Source organism: Penaeus vannamei, chromosome 42 (genome assembly GCF_042767895.1).
Source record: "Penaeus vannamei isolate JL-2024 chromosome 42, ASM4276789v1, whole genome shotgun sequence".
In the NCBI taxonomy this organism is placed as follows: Eukaryota; Metazoa; Arthropoda; class Malacostraca; order Decapoda; family Penaeidae; genus Penaeus; species Penaeus vannamei.
In genome coordinates, this window is record NC_091590.1 from 12308889 (window position 1) to 12321124 (window position 12236).

The 12236-nt window shown below is 35.5% G+C and overlaps 1 protein-coding gene across 1 annotated transcript in view; it reads left to right on the forward strand.

The window, feature by feature from the left end:
* Positions 1-8300, forward strand: part of LOC138860650 (glutamate-gated chloride channel alpha-like) — a 9605-nt gene extending 1305 nt beyond the window's left edge. Inside the window, exons 3-8 of the mRNA XM_070118658.1 lie at positions 178-313; positions 631-769; positions 1556-1743; positions 2864-2879; positions 3234-3424; positions 4529-8300. Of these exons, the coding sequence (XP_069974759.1) occupies positions 178-313; positions 631-769; positions 1556-1743; positions 2864-2879; positions 3234-3424; positions 4529-5032 (1174 nt within the window). The 3' untranslated portion in view covers positions 5033-8300. The remainder of the gene's footprint in view (positions 1-177; positions 314-630; positions 770-1555; positions 1744-2863; positions 2880-3233; positions 3425-4528) is intronic.
* The last annotated feature ends 3936 nt before the right edge of the window (positions 8301-12236 follow it).

The following is a 12236-nucleotide window of genomic DNA, read 5'->3' on the forward strand; positions in this document are numbered from 1 at the left end:
CTGCGTGAGCCCTTGCCACAGTGCACAAACACATGCATACAACCTGTATTTCATCCACATACTATACGTTTTTTTTTCATATATCTCTCATTCAAAACTCAAAACTCAAACCCTTAACTACACGTATCGTTTATTACATATTCGAGATATACATCCCCACCTTCAACATTATTCCAGTTCATTTGGAAACGTCGACGCCGTCAACAACAGATTCACAGTAGAACTCGTGGTCCGCATGATCTGGAAGGACCAGCGCCTCCTCTTCAAACACCTTCGTCGGGATAGACATCTGAACATCATCTTACCGAAAGAAGTGTGTGCAACCGAGTTATGCTGCAATATGTTTCTGCTGTCCTCCTATCGTTGTGAATATGAATGCTAGTCTAGAAAGTATGTGCATACTAAAGGCTGATCTCAACAATGATGTTAGTTTACGTGTGTAAATAAATTAATACACACACACATAAACATACACACACACACACACACACACACACACACACACACACACACACACACACACACACACACACACACACACACACACACACACACACACACACACACACACACTCACTCACACAAACATATAGGCACACTCACATGAATAATAACCTCACCTCCGCACAGGCAGAGACTATCTGGGTCCCCACAATCGACTTCCTGAACGCCGAGAACAACCAGCACACGAACGTCGACCAGGACTGCAAGATCACCATCAAGAGACTCGGAAATCCTCTGCCGGACGACATTGAAAACTTTAAAGAAGGTGAGAAGTGGAGATTTTTACGTTGTGTGAATATATGGGAATATTGTGGGTACAATCATTAGTAGTAGTAGTAGGAGGAGGAGGAGGAGTAGTAGAAGAATTGGGGTAGTAGTAACAGTAGTGGTAGTAGTTGTGGTAGCAGAAGTGGTGATGGTGGTTATAGTAGTAGTAGTAGTGGTAGTAGTAGTAGTAGTAGTAGTAGTAGTAGTAGTGATAGTAGTAGTAGTAGTAGTAGTAGTAGTGATAGTAGTAATAGTAGTAGTAGTAGTACTAGTAGTGGTGGTGGTGGTAGTAATTAGGATAACAGAAATAATGATGGCACTATTATGAATAACATTTAAAGTAAAAGTTATTCGATGTCAATAACAATAATGAAAGGGCCATTGGCAACAATAGTAACATTAAAAGTTAGGAGAATAATGTTAGTGGTAATAGTAATGATAATGATGACACCACTAATGACGTAATAACATGAATGATTATGGTAAAAATGGCAATGTACAACTGTTTCTACGACTACCACAACTAATGGCAAGACCAACAACTACAACGAAAATATAGCAATAACAATTATAACCATCACGAAAGAAAAAAATTACGATATCAATATTTCGACGTTAATGTTGATAGTAACGAGAACCAGGACGATAATGATAATAATAACAACAAAAACAACAATACTACTACTACTAATAATAATAATAATAATAATAATACCACAAAAATCATAAACACGCGGATAAGTAGCAGTAACTATGATACAATAACCACGATAATTCATTCCAGCGCGCATTTACAAAGGGAGTGAGAACTACATCCGAATCAGTCGGAAATACACCATTACTTTCCGTTGCCACTTCAATTTCTTCTACTTCCCCTTCAACACCGACTTCTGCAACATGGAATTTAGAATCAACAAGAACACGAAGAACTACGTCTCGCTTGAGAAGTATGGCAACGCTGTCCATTACGTGGTAAGCTTCGTAAAACATTTCGAACCACTATCCGAGGTTTCGTGAGACAACAGAGCTAATATTGACCGAATGATTCTCTTGAAAAGAGTATGTTGAATTGAATTTGAGGTTAATGCGAATGGCAAAGACAGAACAAGTTGGTGTGTATTAGAGGAAGATCTATGCAAACAACTATAATCGCCTTGTGTTGTAATCATGTGCATATAAGAAGGTGATTACAAAAATTAACGATCGCAGAGATGTGTACATACATGCAACAAAGATACTTAAATGATGAAAATCCTAGATGCCCTTTACCAATATTTTGCAAAATACTTATGAAATTTCTTAATTTTCTTTATTTTTTCTATCTCCTTCACTCATTTGTTTGCTATTGTCATTATTCATCAGATTTCAAAGAAAACACACACAACAGATCGATTGGAAAGAAATAGGGTGGAACCAAAAAATACCATTACATTCAGCCAATGATGATGCACCGTAAGTTACCAGATAAATAATTATTTGTATAATTTACTTCCCAGACCTGGAGGAAAAATTCCATGCCCTTATTCACAATAACGTAGTGTTATATACCACAAACAGCTTTCAGAATACTCAAGGGAAAAGACAAATTTAATCTTTGGTTTCAGTAAGCTAAATGGAAGCGGTGCTATCTTATCTTTTCAGATACCTTGCACGCAACTGTCACAGTGACGTATAATTTTCGGAATTTGCCTTTTACCGGCAGTAAGGGCCGTTTCACTGTTAAGGGGTTTATGTTGCAGTTGATGATTGTGCGTGCAACGTGGGTGTGAAAATACTAACCTTTCCTGATATCTTTAGTCAGTTACTATAATTCAAATAAACAATTATTATATCATATTACCATGTTCATGAATTACCAATAAATATCGATATACATCGATGCAGCTATATTTACTTAAATTTATATTTCTGACATTTTATATAACTCTCGACATGAGAATAGCTTCTGTCAACTAATCGGCTACAAAATTTAGTTTTATTTTTGTGATAAAAACTGATTGAATTATTACATGACAGGAAACGGAATTTATCATATGATAAAAGACTCTTTTTGCATTTTTAACAACTAATTACTTATTCAAAATCATACAAGTGTGCTCGGCACACTTGTATGATTTTGAATTTGCTTTTAATTTACATATTACCTTCTGAAGATTCGGGAAAGGTATATAGTGCATATCTGTATAGGCATTTATGCCTTCCGTACTAGCCATGCTTATATCAATAAACAATCGCCATTTGAATATTATGATATTAAATGAAAGTAATGCAATAATAACGCAGTTAAAATTTACCAAAGTGTCTTCTCAGATGTCCATCCACCATCAGATTAAATCTATTCCATTGTGTTTTGTATCACTATAAATGTGAACGAGACACTATACACACTATCAAAATGCCTTATAGAACTCAAACTATCACTATATGTTTTGTATATAACATAGAATATATTCACCTAATAGTTTTCGATTTATGTTCACGCGGTTCCGAAACTACAATAAATACTCAAAGCTCCCTCCCTCTGCTGGCTAAGGGTAGGGACCAGCTGACTGAGTACCACGTCGGAGGAATGTACACGGAGCGGCTGACGAGTGAGGAACCGTACAGCGGCCTCGTCACCGTCATAATGATGGAACACCTGTACGCCACACAGGTGAGTTCCAATGAGGCTATTTCGTGGTGCTGCGGCCGTGTCTTCCATTGCAAGGTTAGCACTTATGCATAAAGTCTAATTTTCACCTTATGCATAACCATAGTTTCACATCGGCCTACAAACACGAGAATATCCGATCAAACTGCATGCTTCTGATATCTAATGACAAAAACTAAATAAATAAATATTGTACAAGTGAAAATTGTACAGGTAAGTTTGTTTGAAATCTTTGGGAATATTTGTATGTATTTTCCTGTTAGTAGCTATGCGCCTGTACTTTTAAACGGCTACTTATTTTGCCCGTCGGGACACCATGTTTGTAAACTGCAGCGTTCATTGCTGAGTGAGTTCAGAAATTCTTCAAAATTAGCAACTTAGTTCTCTCGGTGATCGTAAAGGCGTTTATGATTATCACCAATAAATCCTCAAGTCACGTCATCATTTGTTTGGACAACCTGAAACAAGCCTGCTACAGAACAAAAATATTAATCAATCAGTAATAAATTACGGAAGTTCATATTACAAACCATCGTCAGTACGCACCTGCGTCTGCGTAATTAAATATGCAAATATAGTAATATTAATATCACATTAATTGCCGATTTATTAGCGGTATACCAAATAGATATTAGTGAGAAGCATGGTTTGGATAAGCGCAGTCGTTTAAATATATTAACAGTAATATTATGAGCTACTGATAACACATTTATACATATAGATAGATAGATAGATAGATATAGATATAAAGCAAGTTTTTGTGTGCATTTTTGTATATATGCATGTGCATATCAGAATAGAATGTTCTTTATGTTGAAGCAAAGCATGGAGCACAGATAATAGAAGATCATAACCTAATGATGGGCGGAGAGGTCATGACCTTGTTATTGGAGAAAAAAAATGCAGAACATAATATTCACACGAGTATTTCTATAAGTGGAAGATGTTCAGAATAAGTTGTAAGTCACAGATTTCAATTCCTAATTCAGACCGTCTGAAAAAATTGAGGGGTGCCCCAAAACTCTTCTCCATGTTAAGAATCACAATTTAGGCCTATGTTTATATATAAATAAGTAGCTAACAACCTATGTGCGTCTCTCCCAACAGCTGGTCACGATCTTCGTCCCGACGACGCTGATCAACCTGATTTCCTTCGCCACGTTCTGCTTCAAGTGGTTCGACTTCCAGAACCGCATTATTGTCTCCCTCACGGCCCTGCTCGTCCTTAGCACCCTCTTCGGCCAGATCGCTGAACACCTCCCTCGTACTTCATACTTCAAGCTCATCGACATCTGGTTCTTCTTCTCCATCCTCTTCTCCTTCGTCATCATCATTATCCACACGCTAGTGGAGTACCACCACCACTACCCCTCTCCGAACCATACCCCCGGATCTCCCCCGCTGCCACGAAGGGCCAATTCTGCGAAGGAGCCCCCTCATCCTTACAAATGGGCGATGCTGATCAACCGTTGGGGCTGCCTGGTTACCTCTGGCTTGTATGGCATCTTCTTCCTCGCTTTCTGGGCCATCGCTTTGTCGCAGAAGGTTTCGGAGAAGGCCAAGAAAATTGTGGATTTGGAGAATATGACTATGATGGGATATCCAAATTAGGAAGGTAACTAGACCAGCAAAAACTGAGGTCAAATAATGGTATAATAAAACGTGCAAAGGAATAATGGTTTTCAAGTCTTGTGTACCACACCATAGATAATGCACATTGTAAGTTACTTCTCCTTGCACCTTTACACTTTTTTTTAGTGTATCTGCTTTTCAGTGTAGCATCACTTACTTCGGACTGAGTAAGAAGCCAAATTTCAATATAAGTTGATAGAATCTCTCAATGGCAAGCTAGCCTCCATGTGATCATTTGTCATATAAACTTCTTGCATGTATATTGCAGTTGTTGATCCACAATCAAATTTCTTTTCACGAATAAGGCAAAATAAAGTTTGATTTCGCAAACAAAGTATACAATTATAGGTTCACCCATGTAGGGTCCAATGCCACACAGATTACTTCAACGCCTTATATATTATACGTATATTATACCTTCAATACGTACAAAATGAGGTTGAATTACTAATCACGTAACATTGTAATCCTGAATTTATCTGTGCTCAGTAAGAAATATATTTTTAAGGGAGATGATAGCATTATTTCGCACAGTGGGAAACCATAATCAATAACAATGTAATTAATAACCAGTTTACTTCCTTTTGTGATAAATGACAATTGATAAAAATAATAGGGAAATTACTACTGCATTGTATGTGGCATTTATATACGAAATAAGATGAACATAGCACAATTTCCGGAATAGAAATTACAAAGTTTTTAGTATACACGAATATTTTCACAAATAGAAGAATAAGCATTTATAGTTTATTGCTTGCTTGCTATATTAACTACTATGTTTAAAACACATGCAGAGAGCTGTTATTCTGTGATACAGTTAGACAAGTAGCACGGTTATATTACATGAAAAGGGAATAGTAGTATACACAACTAATTTTGTCTCTGTTCCCTTAACAATGGAAGATGATAATACGAGATTTTACCAAAGTACTGCGCTAAATTCTTCCATTGAGAGTTTGACTTGGATTCCACTGCCAGTTGAAATCATTGTCTAATATTATAGTATAGCATGTAATAGATGTGAGCCTCAACTATTAGTATCACATTTTAGTAAATGAGTTTTAAATATACATTTTCCGAAAGTGGAAAGAGAAGTAATATGGTGAAATAATAGTGAAAGGTCTTGAGGGGGAATTTAAGGGAAGCACTCGATATCAGCTGATAGAATTTTGTTTGAAAGGGAAAAGGTATTCGTTCTCCAGTGAATTATTTGCATATACGATAGTAGACTTTCTTGTATATCTCAACAGTTGATTTATGTCTCGTTTCCGATAACGTATTTTTGGTTTAAATTGTTTTGCCTTTTCAAGACTAGGGTGCTTGAATTAAACAATAAAAATGTACTAATGACAATGGTAAACTAGAGGGTTTTTTCTAATACAGATATAGGTTATGCCATTCCTTCATATACTATGCTGTTATAATGAAGTTCCTTGTAAAATGCAACAGAAATAGATCATACCACCCGAACTAATAAAGAAAATGGGTCATAGTATTCTTATTTTTTTGAGGTAACTATCATCTTTCAGGGTCAACATCCATGACCTTGTTGGTAATTTTCTGTGTATGCGCACGCATACAAAGGCTATAAGAATGTAAATTGTAGAGTAATAAGTTTCATATTAATACAGTTTTAGGGCACCATTATTGCCCCCATGCCCTTGGGAAAAGAAAAAGTTGTTTTGTTGTCCTTTTTCCCTTTAATCATAAAGCACCAATGCAACATTATGGAAATGTACTGTTTTTACTTAATAAAACATTGAATTTCTCTTCCTCGTATATTGTACATACGTTTTCATATCACAGACAGTAAGAAGCTCTAAAATAGATCTTTCAGCCATTCAAGCATTTCCCTAATCCTTCTTTATACTTGAAGCTACCTTGAACCCCCGAATCTGTGGTGTTATCTACGTGTAACTATATATTATATTTTGGTTGGCCAGACGGGATAATCATCTTGAGGTCACCAAGCCTTCGAAATATTAGTTTAAATTCCTGAATCTCTAACGTTGTTATCCTGTAACTGTGTATGATAATTACTGACAATGATTAATTTCCGATAAGACCCAACAAGGTCCAGAATAAAATCTATCTAGGTAGATTGTGCGTTATATGCCGCACAATCCTATATTACAGGGTTCGGCCGCATCCTTTCGAATTCTTAAAATGTCATTTTTTAAATCTAAAATCTTTCATGTGTTTTTTTTTCTGTCGTAGGTCTTAAAATGTCTTAAATTAAATCGAATTGTACATATATATGTTACCAGCGGACGCCGTCGCAGTTCACTCATTTTCGGATCTCTATGCGACCTGTCAACAACACTCTGACCTTTGCTGATCGACGCGACCGTTTACTTGCGGGCCGTGTGCAAAGATATTTTGGCGCGCAATCTATCTGAGGGGATGTGCAAAAATCGCATCGGGGTGAATTTTTTATCTTGATTAGTGACACGACAAGTAGGCCTACGCATTATGAGGAAGTGTGTATTTAGTGACAAGTGGCTCCAGGTCTTAAAAAGCAATTGGTATGAGTCAAAAAAAAGTCTTTAAGAGGTCTTAAAAATTTAATCAGCTTATACCTGCAAGGGCCCTGTATTAGCAACGTGCAGGAACTATTTTTATGTTTTTTTACGGTTATAGAGCTGCGTCGGCAATCAACCTTCTTAAGAAAGAGGTTAGATTGAGTATTCTTTGAAGATTTCTACACACGGACTTTTACCGTAGTTCCCGAACACAAAAGGTCCATGAAGTAGAATTCTTATGCTGGAGTATAGCTGCTGAAGAAGAAATGGGAAAAAGTTTTCAATCTTCACTCCCCCCCTCCTGTACCAAATCCATCTCCTCCCACTTTCCTATCCCTGATACTTCTATCCCTGTCTATTCGTACTCTCCTCTCCTTCTATTTTTTTCCACTCTAATTTCTCCATCTCTTTTCATTGTGCCTATTCTTTCATTTGTCTTTATTCCTACTCTATCCAGCTTCCATCCTGCTCCGCATCCTGCAATTATTCCCCCTTATACTCTTATTCTCTTCTTGTTCCTTTGCTTCTTTTTCACTCCTGTCAATTTCTGTGCTATTTTCTCCCTCCCCGCTCTCTTCCCGGTTTGCCATACCTGCTGCCTTTATATCTAACCTACCTGCATCCTAACCCTATAATGCCCCGCATCCTACCGTAATCCATAGGGTCACTTAATCACTGACTGCCATGCTTTGTTTCATTTCTGTTTTACCCTAGCTTATTTTACGTGTTATTTGCGTCTGTCTGTACCGTTTGTACTTGTTTTGAATAAACCTGCAAATAAAAATCTTTGGTTATCCACCTTTACTGCAACAGTGATCCAAATTCTGTGTGGATAACAAGGCACCCACAGCATAAGACATTTTTTAGAGCAATTATGTTTTATTTTAGATTTTTAAAATGATCTATTTATTTCATATTTATGATTTGCATAAATAAACAAATAGATTACACACACGCACACACGTGTAAATGATTCGTATATAATCAATGAAAAAGATAATTACAAAAGCCCAAATCCCCCCAAAACACGTTTCTGAGGTTGCTTGTTAATTGTCAAATTTCACAAAAAAAATGAACCTCGAAACTATTGTATGGGAATCAAAGAAATTATTAAAATAAAATATGGGTGCATGTGTTTGCTGATAATATTATACATGGTGAATGAAAGAGATTTTACTCATTTTACATTTCAAAAATATATAGTCATCAGTCCTGAGTAACAAACGACTGATAAGAAAATTTTAAGCAAAATGGATTTAACGTCATGTAAATTTTGGTAATAATTACAATTTATATGCGGTACAAAGGCCACAGTATTTTTATTTAGTATTGCGAGCAAGTCTGGTGATATTGGAATGGTGAGAGGCAAGAAAAAAATCCCCAGCACCAAAATAAGACAAGTGTACCTCCTACTTTTCAAAGATCAGAAGTATATGAATGTATCAGTTCCAGCCCCACCTGGAGGAAGTACAATTCTGTCTCAACTAGAAGTCTTCGAGGAGTTGAATGAAAACATTTTTGTTTTGATGTTTGAATGTGTGTTTACATCCTAGTGGGCAGGTTCTCTGCGTATATTGCGAAATACGCCAGTACTGACCAGAAGTGACCACGGACACGATAGACAAAACAATAGACATGGCGCATGAAAGTAAGGTATTTCCGCCAAATATATTTTAGTTTTGTTTGGGGACGGGAGGAACGATACCATACACAATGAATCATAGACAAATTGATTTGCATTTTTTTTTCTTAATAAAATATTTATATAAAAAAAATCGGGATTTTCACTTTTTCTCATTTTCCTGGAAATAAATGGCGACGGGTCCGCTATTCAAAAAAAAAAAAAAAAAATACTGTGGCCTGACGGCTAGTTTCTTAAAATTGTGCTAGGCCCGACCCAATTATTATCCATTTATAAGGACATGCATAAATTAAAATAAATACATATCTGTTTATCTGTCTGATAGATGCATGTCTAGACTGATATACATGCATTTATATGTGTGTATATGTAAGTCTGAATAATGAATATTCATGGGATTGGGTCTCGCATATTTTTAACTAAAAACTAAACATCAGTTACGAGTAAGCAGAGAAAATATCTTGGCAATGGCTTTTGTCTCATATTAAATCTATTGGATTTATTTACCTATAATAACCACATGGGTTTATTTGTGCTGTGGAAAGTGTTTGCCTTTGTCCAAGTCGTACCATCCCGTCGCCTGTTGTAAAACTGTGTTCGAATGCCCTGCTGTTTAAAACGCCAGAGCCTTCATTACGAGTAGAATGTATAGTAATGTCGAATATAAGGTCGGCTGTATTTTTTTTTTTTTTTCCGATCGAGTCCATATGGTTTTTACAATGTTCACTGTCTTTCTTTCTTTCCTTCTTTCTTTCTTTTTGTGTGTGATATATATATACATAAATAGATGTATTCATGTATTTCATACCTTTTCTACATTTGGCAACGTGAATACGGTTCATCGCTGTATTACATATATAGTTTCAGTATATAGATCTTAAACTGTAGGCCACAATACAAAATGTATCACACTAGATGACTGACATAACCTTTTGTTAAAGAAAAAACATAGTGTCCAGCAAACGAAACTGTAGTCCTCTGAGTAATTAACTTTCGGTGGAACATTTTCTTTCCTTTCCTTCTCTCATTCCTTCACGGGAGGCATAATTCCCCGTCAATTGAGTAATTTATAGAGTCCATTACCGCTTGCAGCAGTAGTTTATTTTTGATGTTTGATTGGTTTAAATTCTTCTATTGGAGATAAAATATAATTAAACTTTAGTACTCTTAAAAAAAGCCCTTGATGGTAATGAATATTAATAATGTGGCTCCTGACTATTGTATAAAAATGTCTATGGCCCCGTCAGTGTCTGTCATCTTTTCAAATTCAGATATTGCTAGTTATGGATAGCGTTGTGGTGTCAATACTATAGAACAAAAACATTTTATGGAAAGATTCCAATTTATTGATATGCGAGATATAATTGTATGTAGTTTCTGTAGGTGAAATAAAATTCAGTTTAATTCGTCGTCATATTTTTCATATTACTCCATGGCCCTCTAGAAAGTATACCGTGGCCTCCAGGTTAGAAACCCTAGAAGGAATTTTATGGTAGGCTAAATACCTTTCAAAGGCTATTAGTTGATTGATTTTTATTGAGTAAAATTAATCAATACATTTGCATAATTGCATATTTGTACTTTAGCAAAGGGATAAGAAAGACAACGCAACTCTCCTGAAGAACCAAAATGTTTCTTTTCCAAAGGTAAAGGCAATAAAGGTCTTATAATACAGTACTGACATGAATATTAAAATAAATGAATAAATAAAAATATTCCAACTCCTACTACGGATGTATTTGGTGTATACATCTATTACAGTGTGCGTAGATATTTTGTCAAACTGAAACTGATTACATGCAACAAGATCTTAGTGACTTCTGAATCATTCTCACGGAATAAGAAAACAAAAGACTGGTCACGATGGTTCGCGAGAGAGCTGTGTTGTCCTCTCGTAAAATGTATTTGGTCCTGAGCGCAGAGAAAGAATGGGGTTAAATTTTCACTATCCTCCATTCAATCTCAGGTGTGTGTGTGAAAGAGAGAGAGAGAGAGAGAGAGAGGGAGGGAGAGGGAGAGAAAGACAGAAAGAGAGAGGGAGAGAGAGAGAGACGGCAGCACAACCCAAGCAAAAATGCTAAAGTGGTGCTGAAGACAGCAAATCTAAAAGAAAATATACAAAGGCTTTAAAAAGACAAGACATGTAAATATGTATACACACAATTTATTTATTCACACACACAAATTATTTATTCACACACACACACACACACACACACACACACACACACACACACACACACACACACACACACACACATATATATATATATATATATATATATATATATATATATATATATATATATATATATATATATATATGTGTGTGTGTGTGTGTGTGTGTGTGTGTGTGTGTGTGTGTAATAAAAAAAATAAAAGAGAGATTAGACGAAGTATAGATTAGTCATTTAACCTCTTTATTTGCTAAGGTTTTACCGCATAACAACTATAATCTATAAATTATTTAAGTGTACTACGTGGTACTTGATTCAAACATTTCATCTAACATTCTACATGCTTGAACTTGCAATTGACATTCTTGTTTAATTTTAGACGTAATGCGTGCTTGTGAAATCAGACTTCACTGTCCCTCATTTGTTAAAAGCTATTTTGATTGTGACAATATTAACAAGATAACAGGCAGACATGAAATAAAGTTACGAAAAAAATATGTGACTAATATAATATCCTCGTGTGCTTCGTACAGCTTATATTTCGGTTTCTGATTTATTCCGAAGAAGGTAAGCTACTTTGAAAGACATACTTTCCTTGCATGAAATGCAGAGGTGCAAAACGATGTGACCCCCCCCCCCAAAAAAAAAAAAAAAAAAATGTATATATATATATATATATATATATATATATATATATATATATATATATATATATATATATATATATATATATATATATATATAGATTTTTATATATATATATATATTAATAATAATGAGAAAAGTATATACATATGACTGGAAACTCAATATTCCACACGACTGAAATATTACTTCCC